The sequence below is a fragment of the Vicia villosa genome, linkage group LG6 (genome assembly GCF_029867415.1).
Source record: "Vicia villosa cultivar HV-30 ecotype Madison, WI linkage group LG6, Vvil1.0, whole genome shotgun sequence".
Taxonomy (NCBI): domain Eukaryota; kingdom Viridiplantae; phylum Streptophyta; class Magnoliopsida; order Fabales; family Fabaceae; genus Vicia; species Vicia villosa.
This window is the reverse complement of record NC_081185.1, coordinates 75710281-75734718: the sequence shown is the minus strand read 5'-3', so window position 1 is coordinate 75734718 and position 24438 is coordinate 75710281. Positions and strand designations below refer to the sequence as shown.

The 24438-nt window shown below is 33.9% G+C and overlaps 1 protein-coding gene across 1 annotated transcript; it reads left to right on the top strand.

Annotated features, from left to right (window-relative positions):
• Window positions 1–16845: 16845 nt before the first annotated feature.
• LOC131609237 (ER lumen protein-retaining receptor) lies at window positions 16846–22076 on the top strand. The gene is made up of 6 exons (XM_058880912.1): window positions 16846–17119; window positions 18250–18515; window positions 18654–18769; window positions 21189–21262; window positions 21620–21683; window positions 21777–22076. The coding sequence occupies exons 1-6, from the start codon at window positions 17029–17031 to the stop codon at window positions 21811–21813; spliced, it is 648 nt and encodes a 215-aa protein (XP_058736895.1). The 5' UTR covers window positions 16846–17028; the 3' UTR covers window positions 21814–22076.
• Window positions 22077–24438: the final 2362 nt, after the last annotated feature.

Genomic DNA, 24438 nt, shown 5'->3' with positions numbered 1-24438 from the left:
TTCTAGAGCCAATAATCTTGCCCTTCTGATCTCCTCCAAACTTGACTTCTCCACCAGATTTAAGCACCAGGTCTTGGAACATAGACCTTTTTCCCGTCATGTGTCGCGAGCACCCAGAGTCCAGGTACCATGACATTTTGTGCTTTGTCTTCTTTGCTGCCAAGGATATTTGCAACAGAAATTATCTTCTCCTTAGGTACCCACAATTTCTTGGGTCCTTTCTTGTTAGTTTTCCTCAAGTTTTGATTGAACTTGGGTTTAGCATAATAATTAACAGGAGGAACAACATGATATTCTTTAGGTTTGGCAGCATGATATCTTTTAGGTTGTGTCACATGCTTCTTGGTGTGTGTAGTATGAAAGCTTTGTGCATGTGAAGTGAGCCTGATATCATGTGAGTGGCCATATTTGAATTGATCATACAATGGCTTGTATGTGATTTTCAAATCATCTACAAGTTCAAATTTACGTGGGATATCACCCTCATAGCCAACGCCAATCCTTTTGTTTCCAGAAACTCCATATATCATAGAAGCAAGGTGACTTCTGCCAATACTTCTAGATAGAAACTTTCTGAAGCTCGAGTCATATTCTTTCAGAATATGATTGAGGCTAGGAATGGATTTTTATGATTCAGAAGGAGATCCAATGTTTTTGGATAATTTTAAAACTTTTTCCTTCAGTTCAGAATTTTATACTTCCAGCTTCTTAGTTTCAGATTCAAATAGCTTTTTCAGCTTTTTGTATTTGATACTAAGATGAGCCTTGAGTTCCAGAAGTTCAGTTAAACTGGAAACTAACTCTTCTCTAGATAGTTCAAAAAATACCTCTTCAGAATCTGATTCTGATGTAGATTCTGATCCATCATCCACTGTGGCCATCAGTGCAAAGTTTGCTTGCTCGCCTTCAGAGTCTGATTCTGATTCTGATTCAGAATCATCCCATGTTGCCATAAGACCCTTCTTCTTATGAAACTTCTTCTTGGGATTCTCCTTCTGAAGTTTTGGACATTCATTCTTGAAGTGTCCAGGCTCATTGCACTCATAGCAGATGACCTTCTTCTTGTCAGATCTTCTGCCACCAGAAGATTCTCTTCTTTCAGGCTTCTTTGAACTTCTGAAGTTCTTGAACTTCCTTTGCTTGATTTTCCAAAGTTGGTTAACCCTTCTAGAGATCATGGACAGTTCATCTTCTTCTTCTGATTCTGATTCTTCAGAATCTTCTTCTTCAGCCTGAAAAGCGTTAGTGCATTTTTTATAATTAGATTTTAATGCAATAGACTTACCTTTCTTCTGAGGCTCATTTGCATCCAACTCTATCTCATGGCTTCTCAAGGCACTGATTAGCTCTTCCAAAGAGACTTCATTCAGATTCTTTGCTATCTTGAATGCAGTCACCATTGGACCCCATCTTCTGGGCAAGCTTCTGATGATATTCTTTACATGATCAGCCTTGGCGTAGCCTTTGCCCAGAACTCTTAATCCAGCAGTTAGCGTTTGAAATCTTGAGAACATCTTCTCAATATTTTCATCGTCCTCCATCTTGAAGGCTTCATATTTCTGGATTAGGGCGGGAGCTTTGGTCTCCTTTACTTGAGCATTTCCTTCATGGGTCATTTTTAATGACTCATATATATCATAGGCAGTTTCCCTGTTAGATATCTTCTCATACTCAGCATGAGAAATAGCATTCAGCAAAACAGTCCTACATTTATGATGATTTTTGAATAACTTCTTTTGATCATCATTCATTTCTTGTCTTGTAAGCCTTACGCCAATAGCTTTCACTGGATGTTTGTAACCATCCATCAGAAGATCCCATAAGTCACCATCTAGACCAAGGAAGTAACTTTCAAGTTTATCTTTCCAGTATTCAAAGTTTTCACCATCAAATACTGGTGGTCTAGTATAACCATTGTTACCATTTCCATTGTGTTGCTCAGCTGAGCCAGATGTAGATGTATTTGTTGGATCTTCACCAGCCATCTTGTACTGGAGCGTTTTTCTCTCCTAAATTTTTTGTAAACACGGTTAAGTGCTTGCACCTTAGAACCGGCGCTCTGATGCCAATTGAATGATAGAAAAACACTTAGAAAGGGGGGGTTTGAATAAGTGTAGCTTTAAAATTTGTAAGATAAAAACAATTTGCACAATGATTTTTATCCTGGTTCGTTGTTAACTAAACTACTCCAGTCCACCCCCTTGGAGTGATTTACCTCACCTGAGTATTTAATCCACTAATCACACAAGATTACAATGGTTTTCCACTTAGACAACTTCTAAGTCTTCTAGAGTATACTGATCACAACCTGATCACTCTAGGAACAAACTGCTTAGATACCCTCTAAGACTTTCTAGAGTATACTGATCAACAACCTGATCACTCTAGTTCTTACAACTTAATATAAACATATTCTTTTAAGAGTTACAGTGCTTCTTATAAAGCTATTATCACAAATGTGATTTTCTCTTAAGTTTAAACTTAATCTCACTAAGATATTACAACAGCAATGTAGTGAGGTTGAAGATGAAGTTTGAGAGCATTTTGAATTTGACAGCGTTTCTGTATGTTTGCGCAAGGGGTGTTCAAAAATATGGTTAACTGAATTGTATACTAGAACTGAATTGCATTGTACTATTAAAAAACTGAACCACTTAAATGGTTAATGAACTGAACTATTTAATTTAAACAATTCAAATTCAGTTTAAAACCGGTTCTAAACCAATTTCGTTTTATAAACTGGTTCGAAAATATTTGTTTTTTCCTAAAACCAAAAATAATAATTTAACAAAAAAATATTTTTATAAAATATTTATTTTCATAAAAATTAAAAAAATCTAAAAATAATTTTTTCCTGAAAAATTTAAAATAATTAGGGAACCGTCCCTTTCTCTTTCAATTTCCAAACTCTACGTTTTTGTTTCCTTCCCCTGTTCTCACACTTCCATTCTCAGCTTTCCTCTATTCCAATCTTTCTCTCCTACTCGATTCCCTCTCACACTCTTCTCAAACTCAAGTGTCAGAAAAACAAATAGCTCTCAAACACAGTCCCTAAATATTCACATACCAAAGTATCAACAATGGAGACAAAAAGTTCTAGCAACAAACAACAATAACAGCTAATCAAGTGATGCCAATCGAGATGAGACAAGATTTTACAGTAACAACAAACATCTAATTCTAAAAACTGTAGCTTTTTATCTTTCGTTTTTTTTAACATGTAACTTTTTATTTTTGCATTGAATATATATATATATATATATATATATATATATATATATATATATATATATATATATATATATATATATATATATATAACTTAAAAAAAACAATTATATATATATATATATATATATATATATATATATATAACTTAAAAAAAACAATTTTGAAAATAATTTATAAAATAAATTTGACTTTTAATCATAAACTTGTTTTACAAGTTTATAAGTAGAAATTGATTTTAAACCAGTTTATAAATTCAATCTGGTTCAAAACCAAATTAAAACTGAATTGGAACTGCTTTAACAGTTAATTGATTTTTTATTAAAGTGGTTTTCAAAAACTAAACTGAAACACTAATTTGGTTCAGTTCAGTGCAGTTCTTGAACCACGAACACCCCTAGTTTGCGCAAGTGTTGTACTCAGCTTCTCATCAGAACTTCAATATATAGGCGCTTAAGAAGATGACCGTTGGGAGCATTTAATACTTTGCGTAATCCGTACAGCATTGCATTTAATGTTTCACTCTTTTGTCAACTACCTCGAGCCTTGCTTTCGCTGTGTCTACTGACGTTTCCTTTAATAGCTTCTAACGTTCCTTTTGTCAGTCAGCGTAGCCTGCCATCTTGTACTTGCTTCTGATATGATGTTTGTGTAAACAACGTTTCAATATCATCAGAGTCAAACAGCTTGGTGCAGAGCATCTTCTTGTCTTCTGACCTTGAAGTGCTTCTAAGCGTGATACTATGAGAACTTCAGTGCTTCTGCTTCTGATCTCAAGTTCTTTTGATGCTTCCATAGACCATGTTCTGATTCTGCTTGACCATCTTCTGATGTCTTGCCAGACCATGTTCTGATGTTGCATGCTAAACCTTCTGAGTCAGTGCTTCTTGCGCTGATTTTGCGCATACTCTTTATATAATTCCTGAAATGGAAATTGCATAGTATTAGAGTACCACATTATCTCATACAAAATTCATATACATTGTTATCATCAAAACTAAGAATATTGATCAGAACAAATCTTGTTCTAACAAATGTAAGCAGTTTTATCTCAGGAATTGATCACTAATCATCAAAATTAAACTCCAGATTTTCTCCCCCTTTTTATCATAATCAAAAAGACATTATGTGTAAAACATAAGATATAAGACATAAGAAGGGACAACAAATTTATTAATATATTGAGGCGGAGTAAAAAGAAAAGAGACAGAAAGAAAATAGACATAGAAATATGTTAGCCTTCACAGAAGCTCATGGAATGAAAAAGACATAATACACCTGTCATACCCCAAAATTTGCCCATACTATTTCTCTTATTCAAACTTAGATCAAAGTACAAGGACTCAAAGAAATCCCTCCTAAATAATAGCCTCCAAAATTAGGGTTTCGAATTTAATAAAGGAACTTGAACTTCTGATACCTCTAATGGACTCCATGGTCTCTCATATGCCTCAAAGGATCCTCCGGCCTACTTTCAAGCTCTGAATCAAAGGATTGCTCATCCAACGGTCCAAACGATCAATAATCGACTAGTTGACCTAATAGTCAAACTATGGTCAAACCACAGTCAAAACTTCTGATTTTTGGTCAACATACTTATTATGAAGTATAATTCATCATTTGATCAAGGATTGATCATGATTCATCAAGAAAAGCTCCAAAATCATCAAAATTCAAAGTTTCTAAATTAGGGTTTTGGAATTAAAAGTCAACTAAACTTTGACCAGCCATAACTTTCACATGGAACATCAGAATTTTCCCATCCAAAGCTCATTTTAAAGGAAATTGAATTTTCTACAACTTTGTCTCTCACATGACAAGTCCAAAAATGCTTCGTTTGGAAGATATGAGCCAAAACATTACAGGTCTTTCTAAAGGATCACAAAAAGACATTTTTTTCTCAAAGCTCATAACTTGAGAATGGAAGACTCAATTGAAACGAAACCAAAAAGATTTTTTAGAGGACTCCTTGAACTTTCCATAAAGAGTGAGAACATTTCCATATGATCAAAAACGAGGGAAATGTGCCTTGTCAAAGTTAGTCAAATTTTGAGGAAATGCATGAAGTAAATATTGAACAAAACTTGAATTTTTCTCAAATGGGCCTAAGTTATGGATCTCAAACATATCCATAAACTTATTCAAGACATTTAAATCCATTATTCTACTCTTATGGTATTTATTCTTATTTATTTAAATTTCCATTTATCTAAATATTAGTAAATCAAATAAAATGGTAAAATAATGATTTAAATCAAAGGGTTTTATTTTCCAATCATATCAAAGGACCAAAAACAAATATTTGGTGAGAGAATGCGTGCAAGGAAAGATTTGGAGAGAGGGTGAACAAACATGGTCAAGAATAGAAAGAAAATCATATATTTTCAATCAATTTTCGTTCTCTCCAAACATACAAGGTCCAGGCCCAATGGGAACCCTAATGCACTCTTTATAATCACATAAACGTACTCAGAAAAGGGGGGTTTTTTGAGGGCAACCACTCCATTAGGGTTTTTTACGTGAAAAAGGTTCAACAAAACTTGCACTCTCAAATTTCACTTTGCGGCCATCATGAAGATCTTTCAAACGTCCAACATCGTCCCTGAGACATTGCAGAGTAGGTTTGGATCAAATTCCATGGCTAACTCGCCCTGAATATTGCCATGTACAAACTGAGTTTTTCATATTTTTTCAATTATCGATGTTCTTATTCTATTACATTTTAATTGAAACTAATATCGCCAATACGTTCCTCAGACTCTATAAGACAGGTTAGGACCATCGTTGGGGATTAATCGTGGCCAAATCACACCATGCCATGGTTAGGGCAAAACGGAGCTGTCCCTTCGTTCTCGTACTTCCGAGCCTTTTCAGGCCATGAAACCATCTCCATTGAACTCGCAGCAAGCCAATTAGTGGACCTAGGTGTTTTTTTATCTTTTGCTAACGTGAAATTTTTGAGGTTTCAATGTTACAGGAATTCGAAGGAAATATTCGCAGCAAATATCGCAGGTGATTCCATGGCTAATTCCGCAGGTAACTTTGGAAGAGAAGGTGAACAGTAATCGGATGCACGCGTGGCCTGAACGTTTGTTTTGATTCGTTGATTACTTTTCTGGACTTCTCTCCTCCACGCGCAGATATTTCATTGGAGGGTCAACGATTCAACGAACCCTCTCTCCACTCTGATTCGCTGCCATGTGATATCGTGGGGCCCAGGTTGACCAATCTTTTGAATATCCTAATTATTACTCGTTTTAATATATATTTTTGTTTGTTCAGTTTTACATCAGCGCAAACAATTAGCACACATGGCAAAGGAGTAATACTTGTTACCAGACAGTCCTGAGTTCGAGTCCCCTGGGCTCCAATTTAATTTTTACAAAAGTTTCCCACAAAATCCTATGCAGTCAGCACACGCAAGTCTCCGTATAACTTTCATTGACCACCGTCAGATCTGTCCCTCAATCCAGATCCAACGTCTAGGATCTGCAGCCTACGATACACCTTCAGGGAAGCATGACATGTGATAAGCGCCAGATCCTAGGACACGCAGGCTCTAGTCCACCATGGACACTCACAAGCATGCCACACTCAATCCCAGCGCCTAGGTTTCTCTTTTATTTTTATTTTTTGCTTTTTCTTTTTGTTTTGTTTTATTTATTGTTAGTTATCACTTTTTTTTTATTATTAATTAATAATATAAAATTAACATAGACAATTTTAATTCTTTAGGTTTAGTTTTGACTAATATTAGTAATTAGAATTATGTTTACTCTAATATTATCTTAGTTAATTAGTTTAATTCACTCAATTTAAGTTAAACAGTTTAGGTTAGTTTAAATATTAATTTCTTTTTTTAATTAGACTAATTTTAAATTTAGGTTTGTATTTAATTAAAATATTTAGGCTTAACTTTGGATTTAATCAGGGTTTAATAATCATTTTTAAGTTTAGCCTTAATCAACAAACCATGTGACTATCAGTAATGTATGGGTTGTCTATCAAACCATGATCAAATTGTAGGTTTAGGTTTTTACCCTCCTTTTTTAGCAAGGCTTTTAACATTGTTTTTCTAAACAAACTTATTCGCGAACTTCTCTTCTCATCTCCCACTCTAATGTATGTCGCATGTTTTTAATTATTTATTTAAATTATTTGCCTTTTATTTAATTCTGCCTTCATTTTAATTTTCCTTTTTAATTACGCCATTTACCTACTTATTTATTTAATTTCTATTATTTAAATATTAGAAGGTGTATAGGTTGCACATTTTTTGGATGTAATAGTAATTAAGGTTCTACTTTCCCGCACTATTACTTTCCGCATCCCCCGGTTTTGGTTATGTATCCCCTAATCCCGAAGCCTTGTAATAGCGTAGGATATTTACTTTCCGCAAATTATTTTCTGCATGATATTGACTGCGTGGTTAGTAAAATAGGGAGTGCAAGATAATTAATCCAACGTAGCTCACTAATTCAAGATAAATTTCTGAATACAATCACATGATTGCTACACACACCCACCTCTAAGGTAACACCTCTTATGCTGCCTTCTCGATCAAATAGTCAAGTCCCTTCGAATATAGGGATACCTTAGCTTGTTGCCTTCGATTCAAAAATCACCACGTCCCTCCAATAAAAGATCATAGTCCATTCGAGTTGCCTACGATGAATATGATCTCGTCCCTCGGTTAAATGGTGATAGTCCCTTCGAATGCTAAGGTATCCTTATTATTGCCTAATGACTATTATATCCTTCCCTTAGACTACCTTCCCTCTTTATGGTAGGGACAGTCTTATGGCGAACGATACTTTTCTCGATGACCCTCGATGACCCGCACATCCAATTGAAAGACTTCCTGCCCTCTCATGGTATGGATAGACCCTTTCTCCCGAAAGACTTAAAGAACAAGAAAGACGAACTTAGGGTAGGAAGTTCTTAATTGCTTTCTCACAATCAATTCAAAAGTCAAATGCTTTTCACACCTCCTATTTCAAAACAATTTCAAAACAAGGCTACGCTTATTTACAAGCTAAAGTCCTTAACGAACTCTTTTTACTATTCACACCAGACATTTTTCAAACAAACAAGTGAGCTAAGCAATTAAGAGTCCATGGATAACCATGGATGCAAAGGGTGCCTTACACCTTCCCTTTGTATAACTTACCCCCCGAACTCAAAATCTTTCAAAGGTTTTTCCTGTTCCTTTTGCCTTTCCAATTGGATAAAATAAAAGTCGGTGGCGACTCTTGCTATCCGCACATTTCGATAAAGTCAGTTCACCGTATTACAACACCTATAGGGAATGAAGCATTTCTGAGAGTTTCTAGTTTTGACAGCCATGGGAAGAAAGAGTTCCTATGAGAATATTTAAACAGAGGGTAGAAGAAGTAAACACTGAAGCTTAAGAAAAGATTTGGACGAAAGACACATGTAAATAGTCAGCGCAAAAAATAAAGGTACGATTGAGTTATTGTCAGACTATAAAAAATACACGACTTCTTGAAAATGAGTAGGAAATGTAAAGAAAATCTTTTTGAAAATGACAGAAGATATGAGGAAAAATACATGGTTGTCATAATTTGATTTTGATTAATTCCCATAAATTAAGGCACACCGCTTGAGTGACACTTGGTAGAATTAATGAATGGCATAACCAAGGTGACACACATTTATTTAATTCGAGTGACACATTTTAATTTTTCTCAAAATCTGGAAGATCAACTACTTCCATCTGATCAGATACGTTTTTGACCGAAACACCTTCTGATTGCTGAGATATAAAAAATTACTTGTTTAAATCAAAATCTTTTGTTCCAAGATTCTAATCAAACATATTCAGTTCTGATGACATCTTACTCTGGACAGAAGTCCATTATCAGATTCTTCTGAATGAATAGAAATCTATCTTCAGCCAAGGGTTTTGTGAAGATGTCAATCCATTGATGGTCTATATCTATAAATTTTAAAGAAAGAATCCCTTTTTGAACATAATCTCTGATAAAATGATGTTTTATCTCTATGTGTTTTGCCTTAATGCAAGATATGATTTTTACTCAAACAAATAGCAATAGTATTATCATAAAAGATAGGAATGTTACTCTCATAGATTTGATAATCTTCCAGGTGACTCTTCATCCATAACATCTGAATGCTGCACAGAGACGCTGAGATGTATTCTGCTTTTGTTGTTGAAAGAGAAATTGTTTACTGCCTCTTGCTGGACCATTAGATCATATTGTTTCCCAAAAACTGCCAGTTTCCTAAAGTGCTCTTCCTCTCAATTTTGTTTCCAGCATAATATGCATCACAGAAACCAATAAAAGTATACTCTGATGTTTTTTCATACACCAAGCCAAGGTTAGTTGTTCCTTTCAGATACCTCTGAATCCTTTTAACAACAGTTAAGTTGGATTCTCTCGGATCAGATTGAAATCTAGCACATAAGTGAACATTAAATAAAATATCATGTCTTGAAGCAGTTAGATATAGGAGGGAGCCTATCATACCATAATGTAGCTTCTGACACACCTTTCCACTTACCTCTTCTTTTCCAGAATGCATGTTGGATGCATTAGAGTTTTTGCTAACTTGCAATAAAGCATGTTAAACTTTTTCAGAAGTTCCTTAGTGTATTTGCTCTCATGGATGTAAGTAGCTTCTGGTCTTTGGTCGATTTGAATTCCCAGAAAGAATTTTAATTCTCCCATCATACTCATTTCAAATTCAGCCTGCATCAACTTACAAAATTCTTTACAAACAGAGGGATTAGCAGAACCAAAAATAATATCATCAACATAAAGTTGAACTATAAGAATGTATTTGTTAAAGGTTTTACAAAAGAGTGTGGTGTCAACCATTCCTCTGGTAAACTTGTTTTCAAAAAGAAAACTACTCAATCTGTCGTAACAACCTCTGGGAGCTTGTTTCAGACCATAGAGTGATTTCTTCAGTTTATAAACAATATCTGGTTTATCATAGCTTTCAAATCCTGGAGGTTGATTGACATACACTTCCTCAGGTATGTACCCATTCAGAAAAGCACTCTCAACATCCATTTGATAAAGAGTAATATTATGATTAACAGAAAAGAAACTAATAAGCGAATTGCTTCTAACCTGGTGACTGAAGCAAAGGTTTATGTATAGTCAATTCCTTCTTGTTGACTATAACCTTATGCAACCAGTCGTTCCTTGTTTCTAACGATTTCACCTTTCTCGTTGAGCTTGTTTCTAAATACACATCTGGTTCCAACGGCATGAGCATCTTTGGGCTTTTGAACAATATCCCAAACATCATTCTTAGTGAATTAGTTAAGCTCTTCTTCCATTGCCAAAATCCAGTTGTTATCTAGAAGAGCTTCTTCGATAGATACCGACTCAATTAGAGATACTAATCCAAAAAGAGTTTCTTCATAAGGTTTAAATGCTGATATAGTTCTGAAAGGAGCATCCTTGTTTCCCAGAATCAGATATTCAGGATGTCAAGTGATAAGTCAGTTCTTCTTTTGTTGAGGAGGATCAGAAGGAGCAACAATTTCTTTATCTACAAATGCTTCTGATTCCTTTTTTGTGGGCTCTACAAAAGTGATCTCCAAATCTGCAAACTTTTCAACTAGCTTTGACTTTTTAGGGTCAACCTTATCATTGAATCTGATGTGAATTGATTCTTCTACAAATCGTGTTTCCATGTTATAGATTATGTAGCCTTTTGAGCGTTCAAAGTATCCTAACAACAAACACTTATGTGCTTTGGAATCAAATTTACTCAGATTCTCTTTAGTGTTTAACACAAAACATATACATCTAAAGGGATGGAAATAAGAAATGTTGGGCTTTCTACTCTTCCACAATTCATATGGAGTCTTACCCAAAATAGGTCTTATAGACATCCTATTTTGAACATAACATGTTGTATTCACTACTTCTGCCCAGAAATGCTTAGCCATGTCAGTTTCTTGGATCATGGTGCGAGCCATCTCTTGAAGAGATCTATTTTTCCTTTCCATCACACCATTCTGTTGTGGGGTTCTGGGACAGGAAAATCATGTGAAATACCATTTTCATCAAATAGACTTTCAAAGTCTTTGTTTTGAAATTCTCCACCATGATCACTTCTGACCTTGACTATTTTGCAATTCATTTCATTTTGCATCTGGGAACAAGAGATTGAAAACACAGAATGTGACTCATTCTTGTGTCTTAAGAATTTTATCCAAGTTCATCTGCTATAGTCGTCAATAATGACTAGTCCATATTTCTTCCCATTGATAGAGGCAGTTTTCACTGGTCTAAACATATCAATATGAAGAAGTTCTAATGGTCTAGAAGTAGATACAACTTTCTTGGCTTTGAAAGAAGTTTTTGTAAACTTGCCTTTCTGACATGCTTCACAGAGAGCGTTTGAAGAAAACTTCATATTTGGTAAGCCTCATACTAATCCAAGCTTGTTCAGTTGAGATATTTTTCTCATACTAACATGGCCCAGATGCTTATGCAAAACCTATTACCCTTCATTAATAGATAAAATACATTTTACATTCTGATCTTTCAGATCAGACAACCTTATTTTTTAAATATTGTTCTTCCTCTTACCATTGAACAGAACCGAGCCATCCTTATGACTAACAGCTTTACAAAACTTTTGATTAAAGATAATGTCATAACCATTGTCACTAAGTTGACTAATTGACAATAAGTTATACATCATACACTATACTAAAAGTAAATTATTAATACAAGGAAGCTTACCATTACCTATGGTTCCGGAGCCAATAGTCCTTCCTTTTTGATTACCTCCGAAACAAACGAAGTCTCTAGGCTTAAGTTCTAAACTTTGGAACATACGCCATTATCCCGTCATGTGTCGCGAGAATCCATTGCTTAGGTACCATGATTGGTGTTTGAGTGGAGCCATCAAGGATATCTGCAGTATAAATAATCTCATCCTTAGGTACCCATCTTTTGGGTCCTCTCTTGTTAGCAGTTCCAGAGGTTTTAGAAGTTTCCTTCCGTGTCTGTGATTGTGATATGAGAGTATCAGAGCTGTCGTTTTCAAAACATTCCAGTTTAGTGCCAAAAAGCAGAAAATGTTCAGTGAGAGATTTTGGTATAAAAACGAAGTTTCATCAGGTTTCTTTGATGGTCCTTTGTATAATAAGCCTCTGCTAACATTTCTTCTAACACGATAGATCATTGAATCCATTTTGCTTCTATCTATACTTTTAGCTTAGAAATGCTGAAAAGCTCTGTTAAATCTGATTACCTCATCAGTAACAAACACTATTGATGAAATCTCTTCTTATAATTTAGAAACTTTACTCTTAAGAGCGAGATTCGATTTTTCTAAGATAAATAATTTTTCAAATTTACCTCGCTCATACTTAGTAGATTTCTCAGAAGTAACCACCGAACTCTTCTTCAGAGTTTTGTATTTACCCATCAGAAGATGATATCTTTTCATAAGTTCAGAAAAATAGAATTCAAGTTTAGAACGAGAATGAGAAGAAAGTACCTCTTGTTCATAATCAGAATATAACTCATTTTCAGTTGTCAGCTCTCTTTCTGAAATGACTTTCTTTGTGCTAGCTTCAGCCATGAGTGCTACATTGGCTTGCTCTTCATCAGATTCTTCTTCTGAATCAGAATCATCCCATGTTGTTGTGATGCCCTTCTTGGTTTTGAGTGCTTTCTTTGGCTTATTATCTTTTTCAAGCTTTGCACAATCATTCTTGTAGTGTCCAGACTCCTTGCACTCGTAACATATAGCTTCTTTTCCAAAAGCTCTTCTTTGACCAGATGATCCACTTTTATCCTTTAATATTCTTGATCATTAAAGCTTTCTCTTTCTATGTTTCCATAGCTGAGTCAGTCTTCTGGATATCACAGACACCTCATCTTCACTTGAGTCTTCTTCTTCTTCTTCTTCTTCTGCTTGAAAAGCCTTTGTCTTTTCAAACTTAGACTTGAGAGCCGCAAATTTTACTCTCCTCTGAGATTCATCTTCTTGAAGCTCGATCTCATAACTTCTCAAAGAACTTATCAGTTCCTCAAGACTGGTGTTGTTTATATCATTTGATAGTTTCAAAGCAGTTACCATTGCTCTCCATTTCTTAGGCAGACTTCTGATAATCTTTTTAACATGATCTGATGTATAATAACCTTTGTCCAGAACCTTAAGTCCTGCAACACGAATCTGAAATCTTGAAAACATCTTTTCCACTGATTCATCTTCTTCCATCTTAAAGGCTCATATTTATGGATTAGGGTAAGAGACTTTGTCAATGATCTTCTCATACTCAACATGAGAAATAGTAGATAACAAGATTGACCTGGCTTTGAAGTGATTCTTGTAAGCCTTCTTTTAATCATCAGTCATTTCACTTATTGCAATTTTGACACCATTTGCATCTACTGGATAGTTGTAGCCATTAGCTACCGGATCTCAGAGATCAAAGTCAAATACCATGAAGTAAATTTCAATTCTATGTTTCCAATAGTCAAAATTTTCTCCATCAAACATATGAGGTTTAGAACTATAATGATCTTTATCCATATTATCAACAATGGCATTGTTGGTAGGAGTCCCTTCGGGTTCTACCATTGTTTTTCACACAGCCTAGATTGGTACTAAACACTTTTAAGTGCCTGATAAAGATTCAAACTCTTTATCACCACTCAGAACCGGAGCTCTGATGCCAACTGAAGGTTTGAAAAACACTAGAAAGGGGGGGGGGGGTTTGATTAGGGTTTTTAAAACATAATGCTTTTGATAAAACAATTCCTTTTCTTAAAACCACATACTTTATACTCTTGATAATAACAAAAAGATGCAGAAAAGAAAGAACACAATTTTTTTATAGTGGTTCACTTGAAAAATATCAAGCTAGTCCAGTCCACCCTTTCGAGGTGATTTCGCCTCTCTCAATCGAGGACTTAAGCCACTATAACCAAACTGATTACAGTCATACGGGCAACCAACGGTGACTAACCTTACACAAGCTACCATGAGTGACTAACTACAATGCACGGGTAACCGCCGGTGACTAACCTTGCATAGGAAACCCCTGTGACTAACACCTGCACAGGCAACTCCTGTGACTAACAACCTCTAAGACTCTCTAGTCCTATACTTCTCGAGACTAATGACCTTCAATCGATCTCTCAAGGAACAATCAAACAACCTTTGATCAGGGTTTGTTTACAAATACTTCTACATAAGCTGGGTGCAAACTTTACTTTTTCAAATCTAAGACTAAAAGAAATATAAAGCTATTAACAGTCTATACAGAGTGAATGTGATCATGAATTAGCAGCTTCTTCTTTGAGTCTTCAAGCCCTTATATAGCCAATACAATAATATAGCTGTTGGAAGGCGGTTCCGGAACTTCCAGAAGTTTAGCGGCTTGAACGTAGTATGAGACAAGATAGTACGCAACGCCCGTACTTTCTTGGTAGTGAAACGAAACATTCGTCTGTACCTTGTACCTCGTACTACATAGTAATGTTATCTTCTTTCCTTTTTGAACTTCAGAGGCTCACAACATGAGTTGGAAGAAAAGAGAATAAGCTTTGAATTCTTCAAAACTTCAAGTCTTCAGAGTCACATTTTTAGAGTCTTCAATACTTGGTCTTTAAAATCCTTTGTCTTCATAAACTTAAGTCTTCAGAGCTTTATGTTTTCAAAGTCTTCAGAGTCTTTCAGCACTTTGTCTTCAGAACATGTTTCTTCAGACTTCGTAACAGAGTGATAACTTCCGATGCTTCTGCTTCTGAAGTAGTTGCTACTGTCCATCAGAATGTGTGTAGCGCGGAAACATAACCTGATGGCTTCTGATGTTTTGGCCACGCCTTTTCATCAGAATCATAACCTGTTTGTTAAGTACTCAACAAAACAAACGTTAGTATAACAAAATTGTTCATACCCACATACACATTGTTATCATCAAAACTCAGAGACGTATTGCAGAACCAATCTTATTCTAACATACCTAATTGTTCATTAAATATTTTATTATCATCACAACCTAAGGAATATGGTACAAACCAATTTTCTTCCAACAAATCATGGGTATTATTTTGCCACAAGTATTATTTACAAAAGTAATAAATTATCCTAAATCAACCCAATAGCAGAACTAAACCTTCCTAAAAGATAATTAACAACTGAAACAATAACAACACCTAATACACAAGAATACTTAACAAGAAAAATCTTAGTCACCCATCCATAAGCCTCATAATAAACCCAACAAAGAAAAGAACGTTGTGGTATTGCGATAATTTATCTACAATCCCTTGACAAATAATTTCAAATCAATAGTCGTAAAATATGAGTCTAGTCATGGTTTAAAAATAAGAAAAAATCAATTTGAAAAAAAAAATTAAAAGAAGGACTAACATGACTTGATTAAATTTTGTAAGGGATTAAATAGAGAACTTTTTTTTCTTAGGGACTAATTTGGACTCTCCCTTTTTTACGATGGACTAAAATGAGTTTTCACTGGCAGTCCAGTCACGATTCAAAAGTAAGAAAAAAATCGATTTAAAAAAAAAATAGTAGAGAGACTAACATGACTCGGTTAAATTTTATAAGAGATTTAATAGAGATTTTTTCCTCACGAACTAATCTGACCGCTGCAGTTTTTGTGAGGAACTAAAATGGAACTTCACTCTTTAAAAAATTATATTAATATTTATATTATCTCCGAGCTCTAAAGAAACACATTATTATTTTTTATTATACAAACTTTTATCTCTATATTATTCAATTTTTCTCTTTTAAAAATTAATATTTATATAATCAAATTAATATTAATTATTTTGTATTTTACTTTATATTTTCCTTCTAATCTATTAGTATTTTAGTATTTTTATGTTAAATATTTTGAGTATTATTTTTACAATTTAAAATTACATCATTGTATTTATAAAAAATAATAAAGTTTTAATTATATTTATATAAATATTATAAAGTTTTATTTTAATTTTTTTTATAAAAATAATTTAAAAAATAATCTGTTTAGAACAGATAATCCAAAGTCTATATATGACTGAACTTAAATAGTAATTTTCAAATCCCTAGTATAACATGTTTTTTTTTTTTTTAACAAACTCTAAATAAACCTAAGATGTTTAAGAAGGATAGCCCATTTTAACATATGTTTCCTTTTTTTTTTGGTCAAAATAAATATTTTTTTATCTTTGTTTGTTAGATAGTAGATTGAAATGGTGTAAATAAAAGTAGAGATATGATATAGTTACACCACATTTGACATTTACACCGTATTTTTATACGGTAAAGTCTACTTATTTCATTAATTTATTATTTTAAGAAAATTGAAATTTGTGCCATGCATGAAAATGAAGCATAGGAATACGGTGTAAAGGTACGGTGTATACATTCTAGTGTAAACATAGCATGCCTCATAAAAGTATATCCTAATAAATTAAACTCATATAATTAAAGAACTTTATAAGACATTATTGTACAAAAAAGCCTCCTTAATGTTAGAAAAATGGTAAAAAAGAAAATCCCATAAAAAACGTTTAGCAATAAAAAAAAGATAAAATAATAATAAAAAAAATAGAGACGAGAGAAAAAATAAGAAGCAAGAGTACGACTGGTAGCATATTCTGAAGTCTTCTCTGCTCGTATCTTCTATCCAACAGCCACACACACTTTCACAGTAGTGCGCAATACACCGCCTCAAAACGGTTGTTGCAACCATAACGCATCGTTCCTTTCTGGCTGAAGAAAAAAGAAATCCAGATCGAGCAATTTCAGATCTAAGCAAAGATGAATATTTTCAGGTTAGCTGGGGATATGACCCATTTGGCTAGCGTCCTCGTTCTTCTTCTCAAGATCCATACCATCAAATCATGTGCTGGTAATTTTTCTTTCTATTCTCAACATTAATGTCGATAATTAGTTATGCTTTTATGTCAATTTTGAAATTTGAAGTAGATAATGTTAGGATCTAAGAAGAAATGAGAGTAGAGTGGGGTTTTATGGAGTTATTTTTTAGGCATTGCTTTGGAATTTTCCTTTGTTAGGGTTTTTGTTGTTAGGAGAAGGGTTTCTGGTTATTGTTACTATAGATTTCAATTTTCTTGTGCAGTTACTAGTTAGTGCTTGCTGAAGCATTCTTCAGTATTTGTTATAGTGGAGGAAATTGTGGTGTGCCTTTTATTTGGGATTTGGATAATGTCTGACCATTCAATATGAAGACCTACACTAACACTCCTGAGATTTGATCTCGGGTTTAAAGCGTAGTGTCAAGCCTGATCTCGGCCGTCTTTGAGGGCGTGCGAGGATGGGCTACGCACAGGGCCAAAAATTTGTCGCGATTAAACTATGGATAAATAGGGTCTCTATTTGTTTTGTTCCGGTTAAATTGTGACTAATCTACGCAAAATTTCCAAAAACTTGAGACGACTCTGAATCTGATACACTTATTATAACATGTGTTCGACAATTCAGACAAGTATGCCAGTGCTTTCCGGAGGCAGGAACTATAGGTTAATCTCGAAGTGCAATGTTAGTGGTTTGACTATGTACTGGAAATAGCATGTGTTAACTACTAGTGATCTTTAATTTTGCTAGTTTCTTTGGTAAGTTTGAAAGTTGTATGTATGTAAAATTTGGGTAATAAGATTGATATATAGGGATATATGTAGTTAGAGTTGTAGATGAATGAGGATAGCTGCAAGTCTTTTGTGAGTAATGTAGTTATATGTTGCGGTGCTGCTTAGGCAATTGAAGTACGGTGCTGCTTAGGCAATTGAAGTACTTTATGGACGAACTATCACTGTTTTATTCATTACCAGATGAAGGGAAAAAAGAGGCAAAGTGATTAAGAATAAAAGTAATTCATTAGAGAAGTAGATATCTACTTATCAGTAGTTTTTTTTTCCTTCATTTTTCGGGCATTAGTTGACTGGTCTAGTCTGATTTTTTGTTAAAAGGAGAACTGCGTGTGTTTTTCTTTGACTTTTGATGCATCTTATTTATATGCAGGTGTCTCGTTGAAAACTCAAGAACTCTACGCACTTGTTTTTGCTGCTCGCTACTTAGACATCTTTACGAATTACATATCTCTATATAATACTGTTATGAAGTTGATATTCTTGGGAAGCTCATTCTCTATTGTGTGGTACATGAGGTATCACAAAATTGTCCGTAGATCATACGACAAAGATCAGGATACCTTCCGTCACTATTTTCTTGTATTGCCTTGCTTAGTGTTGGCCCTACTTATCAACGAGAAATTTACATTTAAGGAGGTTAGTATAACTAAAAATTTGTTGTTATTTTACTTCTATAGCTATTGTGCTACCGTACATGTTTGACTATTTTAAGAGCCAACTTCGCATTACTTTAACTTTCTTTTGCTTTTCCAAAACCGTTTATGCATGAAATAGGTGGTGTGGACATTTTCTCTGTATTTGGAAGCTGTTGCTATACTTCCTCAGCTAGTACTTCTACAGAGAACTAGAAATATTGACAATTTGACAGGACAATATGTCTTTCTTCTTGGGTAAGCTATGGTTCTTTATCCCAGTTTTAACATTTTATATTACTATGATTTATATGATTCTTGTTATTGCATTAGTATTGGAATTAGAAGCTATTATCTTCTGGAAGTATTTCAACTACTGATCAATAGCCAAATAACTGGAAAATTTGTCTATTTTTATATATGTTCCCGTAGAACAAGCTTAGCAGCGGTTTCATCTAGGATGAAGATGCAAATCATAATTGCAATTTGATACAGTTCTGAGTCATTGAAGTAATACTCTTCAAATCTAGGTTGTAAATAGCGCGCCATAGCGCCGCCATAGTGGCGTAGCGTGGCGGCATGGCCCCTCACCGCTACACTATTGGCCTGCGAAGCGCTATCAATGGTAGCGGCCATAGCGGTGCTATGAGTCTATGACAGCGCAATAGCAGTGCCACGTGGTTTGATAACCACTTTTCTCAATTTGGGACAAAACCGTAAACCCTAATATTTTGAAATGTAATTTATAACTTTTTAAAGAGTATGCTGGTCTTTTCCACCCTTTTATTGACCTAATATTTAACCCCACGCATTATGCTTCTTTAGTTCCCCTGTTTGTTTTCATTTTCTGCATCGTTCTCCCCTGAACCATTTTCAGCTGTGTCTTCTGCATTCTTTGCCGTTTTCATCCATTTCTTCACCATTCACTGTCGTTCTCCTCTGTTTTCCTCTGCTCCGCTGTTCTCTTCTGATTCTCTGTTCTGCTTTGCCACTTCTCCTTGCTCTGTTTCACAGCTACAACCTTTTGTTCTGTTTGCCTTGCCTTGTTTCTCTCTTTGATAACCATGGCATCATCATCCTCTGCCACTGCAAGTGTAACACCAACCTCCAGGCTCCAGCAACTAAGTTATTTTAAATCTATTAGTAACAACCTTGACATTGGTTGGCAGTGGAACTCTTCTAAAGACCACAGCTAGAAAACAATTGTTTGTGATTTTTGTAAGCACCCTTAAACAGGAGGATTGACACAAGCTATGAAGCATCAGTTGGAAATAAGGGGAGAAGTAAAATCTTGTTGGAAAATACTTGCCGATATTAAACAAATACTACAAGAGAGTTATGATAAAAAGCAACACGCTGCTGATGGGTATATGTCTGGGTTAATATCATTGAGAAGGATGATGATGCTGTGCAAGATTACTTTTCTAATTTGATTTAGACGGGAACTCATTTTGATGGGAAATGTATGCTGTTGGAAGTTATGTTTACCGTTGGAAATTTGTACTATGCATGCCAGTGCATTTTCTATTTTTAAGTATTTATGTATGCTGTTGGAATTATGTTTACCATATACATTGTTTTTTAGTCTTCACTATAGCGGCCATCCCGCTATACCACTATAGCATTTTGGGGTTTCGGTGCTACACACAGCTATCCAAGATTTCCAACCTAGCTTCATATAATGATTCACATGAAGAAAATCATAGCATTTCATGTGATGTGTGGTACAGATTCCAAAATAGTGATTCAAACTCACCTAAATAAAAATAGGCGTAGCTAATGAGGATAAGACAACAAAAGGAGTAGAGAAATTATTAGTGTTCAGTAGTGTATATGGACCAGCTTGTCCACTGGCTTCATTGAAAGTGATCAATGGAATTGGTCTTTTCTTATCATGAGTTGAAAGTTTTATATGTGGGAAAGCAAAATCTGCTTATTAAGGTTTTCAAGTTTATGCAATTACTGCTGAACTGGTGTTCTATCGTAAAGAAAATAAGCAATGGTAACTTTGTATATCAGAGGAATCCATTTGCACATGTTTTAGCTCTCAAGCTTTAATACCTAAGAACTCTGATGCAAAATTTAGGATGCGTTTGGCTTGTGGATTATTTTCTTTCAATTTATGTTCTTACTATTGCTAATACTAACTGACATGTCCTTTATTTTCAGTTTGTTTCCTGTTTTCAACTAGTTGTTTCATTTTGCACTTGTTTTTATTATTTTCTATATAAATCATCAAGAACAGGAAACAAAATATAAACAAGGTGATGTTTTTGTAATTATTAGTGAAAATGAAAATAAAGAACTGAACATTTACATATCTCAACCAAAGCATTTCCCTTAGTTTGCCAAGGTTATATTGAACTGTTCAATGTCCAAGATTGACACAAAAACAGATATCTGTTAATCAAGTATTTTCTCTGAAGTCATTGTTAAGTTTTACCAGATTGTAGTCTGCATTTTGCTTGAGTCTATGTAAGAAGTTAATCTTGAACTCTGTCCAAAGTGGCATTTGGTACTGTCAACTGTCTGAGGGCCTAATGAAGATTAATGGTTTAGTTCAGCTTTTACAAATCTTTTGGGAATTATTTCAGTAGATAACTTCATTTGTATGTATTTTCGTTGAGATTGGTTCTTAATGTGATGCTTACAATATTATTTTGCCTGTCAAATGCAGTGGGTACAGAGCACTATACATTCTCAACTGGATCTATCGCTACTTTACCGAGCCCCACTTTGTCCACTGGATAAGTATGATTCTCTCTATTGTGTTTTGTTTAATAGTTATTATTTTACACTTTGCAGTTACCTTAAATAAAAACATAATCTTTGCATTGATAACTAGATAGTTTATGGTTTGGAGCGTGTGCCTCTTTATCACATACTCTAAATTTCAGATTAAAGACACATTTGTACCAATACCATTGTTTAAATGTTGCTTTCCGCCCAAACAACTGAAAAAGGCGCTTGCATGGCTGTGCTAACCTTTTAAAATATCTACCAACTCTATTTCATAGAAATCTTACATGCAAACATGATAGTTGCCAAGTGAATTTCACTGTATTCTGAAATTGTCTTTCTGAGTCATTTTGATATGCTATTTTGCAGCATGGGTTGCTGGGCTTGTTCAAACACTGCTCTATGCTGACTTCTTCTATTACTATTTCCAAAGGTAAAACTGGCCTACTTTTCAGGTCCAGTTTATTTCTATTAACATAATCCTTGTTCATGTTTGTTTTGAGCATTTGAAAATATTGCCATGCAGTTGGAAGAACAACCGGAAGCTTCATTTGCCAGCATGAGTGTAATTCTCCATACATAAAACCAAGGTTCTCATGCCATGTGGATTATTAATAGTGAGCAGAGAAGATTAAGTATATCCGTCTAGACAGTGGTTTCTGATTTATGATTCCATATTTGTTAGTTTTTGTTCCTTCAATTAAATACTATTGTACTAATGACTAGAAGATTATAGATGAAAAAGTTTCAATTGTTTGTGATGATGGTAATCATGCAATATTGATATGTTCTAGAATTTCTAGATGCAGGTACAATGTTTATTCTAGATTCAGTTTCTCTAATGATGCAAGGGTCTTCTTGATTGACCCCTATTTAAAACTGTGTAAACTATATGGTGAAGAGAATTTATAAATTCTCAATTTAATTAATTTTGTAGAATTGATTTTGGATAAAATTATAATGTGATAACGATTATAATAATAAAAGTGATCTGTATGAAAGATATTTAAGTGCATGTTTGGATTGGCTTCTACAAGCCCCAAAAGCACTTTTAGTGCACCTCAACTTGAAAATTGGTATTTTTTTCTTGTTTGGATACTTTTTCAAAATCAATTCTCCTACTCCAAAAGCAATTCTAGTAGAAGCTACAATTCCTAGCTTTTGAGTTTAGTAGAATCAATTCTACATATATTATATATTATTTATTACAACTCTTTTAAATTTTCTTTCTTTACCCTCTTTAATTTTTATCAATTATTATTTTTTTTTATTTGTATTAGAATTTATTACCATTTTGGTAATTATCCAATTCAAAATCACTTTTGTTAAAACTATCCAAACAACATTAATTGATGACAATCACTTCTATATCATTGTATCCAAACATAAATCAATTATTCTAAACTCAATTTTGTTGAAATCAATTCTACTAAACTCAATTCTTGCAGAATCAATTCTGTCCACCGCCAATCCAAACACACCTTAAGTGGTGTTAAAATGGCTTTTGGGTGTGTAAATTACCATAATGGATTTTAACATTAGCAAGGTTTTAAAAAGCGGTCCCGTCACGGTTGCGTAAAGGTTTTTGCGATTTCGATTGGTATAGATCTATTGCGGTTACAGTGTGAATTAACCACAATTTGTTTTTCAATATAGAAGACGATGATAACGGTATTGGTTTCGGTACTTTCCAAAATTGTTTTTGCGGTCGCGGACCGTTTTTTCAAAACCCTGAACATTCGCGTGTGTGTAGATTTATTTTCTCATTTATTTATTTTTTATACATTTTCTAAAATTCATATATAAATTTTAAATGACAAATATAATAGATCACAGGGAGGATAAAGACATAATATTTTTCATCTTTATTTTTCTCTTTATTTTTTTAATTCAAAATTTATACACTAACAAACAACATATATATATCAGGAGGGTAAAGAGATAAAATAAAGATGATAATATTTTTCATCTTTATTTTTATTATATGCCATGTGATGTGAATATGACAATGCTTGATTTAGAGTGCAAAAACATCTTTGATATTTTTTTATCAATGAAATGCATCAGATGGATGCAAATTAAATTTCAATTTGGCTATCAACAAACAATTGTCTTTTCCACCAAGACGTTATAGAGAACATTGCAAGATGAGTATGATCAAGGGAACAAGGTGAGTGAAAGAGAAGATACCATTTGACACTAAGGGCACATTTAATGAATGATGAAGTAAAGCCAAACCTAAAGTATATGACTTGGTTTAAATCAATTTAATTTACATATACCACTAACTTAAAACTTCAAAATGATCTCTCAACATGTTTCTACTTCTACTTAACAACATATTTGTCCCATCTCTCAACAAGAGACTTTAAGCCCACCTTCCAATCTTCTAGCTCTAAGAACCCATATTTAAATACGTACATCATTCAAACTAGGCAATTTTTTTATCTCACCCTTATACATTCTCCTGACCTTGTGCGGAATTTTCAAAACGTCTCTTTTTTCGGAGGTGTATCTCCAAATGCATTAGAAATAATTTTTCTTAGGTGTGGTTTATATTATTTTTTAATAAAAAAATAACAAGTGTATTTAAATATCTTTTATGGAGTGAAAATAGAAAAAAATTGCACGTATAAGAGGAAAGTATACACTTGTCATATTTTCATCGAAAAATAGTATAAACCACACCTAAGACCATTTACAATGGGGTTGTTGAAAAAGTTATTAAATAGTTGAATGGTTGTAATGGGGTGTTGAATGAAGTGAAGTGAATTAATTGGCGTTGAAAAGATTCAACATGTTGAAGATGGAGTCATGGTCACGTAAAACACTTGGCAAAATCTTATTGGTTGCTGTGATTTTGTAGATTTTTATATCATCCTAATTATTTGGGTCAATTATTTCATAATAAATCAATTGTTTTTTAATTTTCACAAAAATTAATTATTTGAGGTCTATAAATAGAGACTTCGTTCATTTGATTTGGACACAGAAAAAATTAATTTTTTCTCTAATTTAAAATATAAAATTAGAAAAATAAAATTCAAGTAAGTTATGATATATATAGCCGTTAGATTAAGTAGTCTTACCCGATCTTACAATACACCCTTTTCATAGTATAGTTTCTTTCTCTCTCCTTAATTTCTTCTTCTGCAACTGACACCCAAACCATGATGGTGGTGATAAGA

Excerpts from the sequence above, each read along its gene's own strand:
- LOC131609237 (XM_058880912.1), top strand. The coding sequence starts at position 17,029 with ATGAATATTTTCAGGTTAGCTGGGGATATGACCCATTTGGCTAGCGTC. Across the intron at positions 21,263-21,619 it reads CCACTTTGTCCACTGGATAA|CATGGGTTGCTGGGCTTGTT; the intron begins GTATGATTCTCT and ends GCTATTTTGCAG. Across the intron at positions 21,684-21,776 it reads TTCTATTACTATTTCCAAAG|TTGGAAGAACAACCGGAAGC; the intron begins GTAAAACTGGCC and ends ATTGCCATGCAG.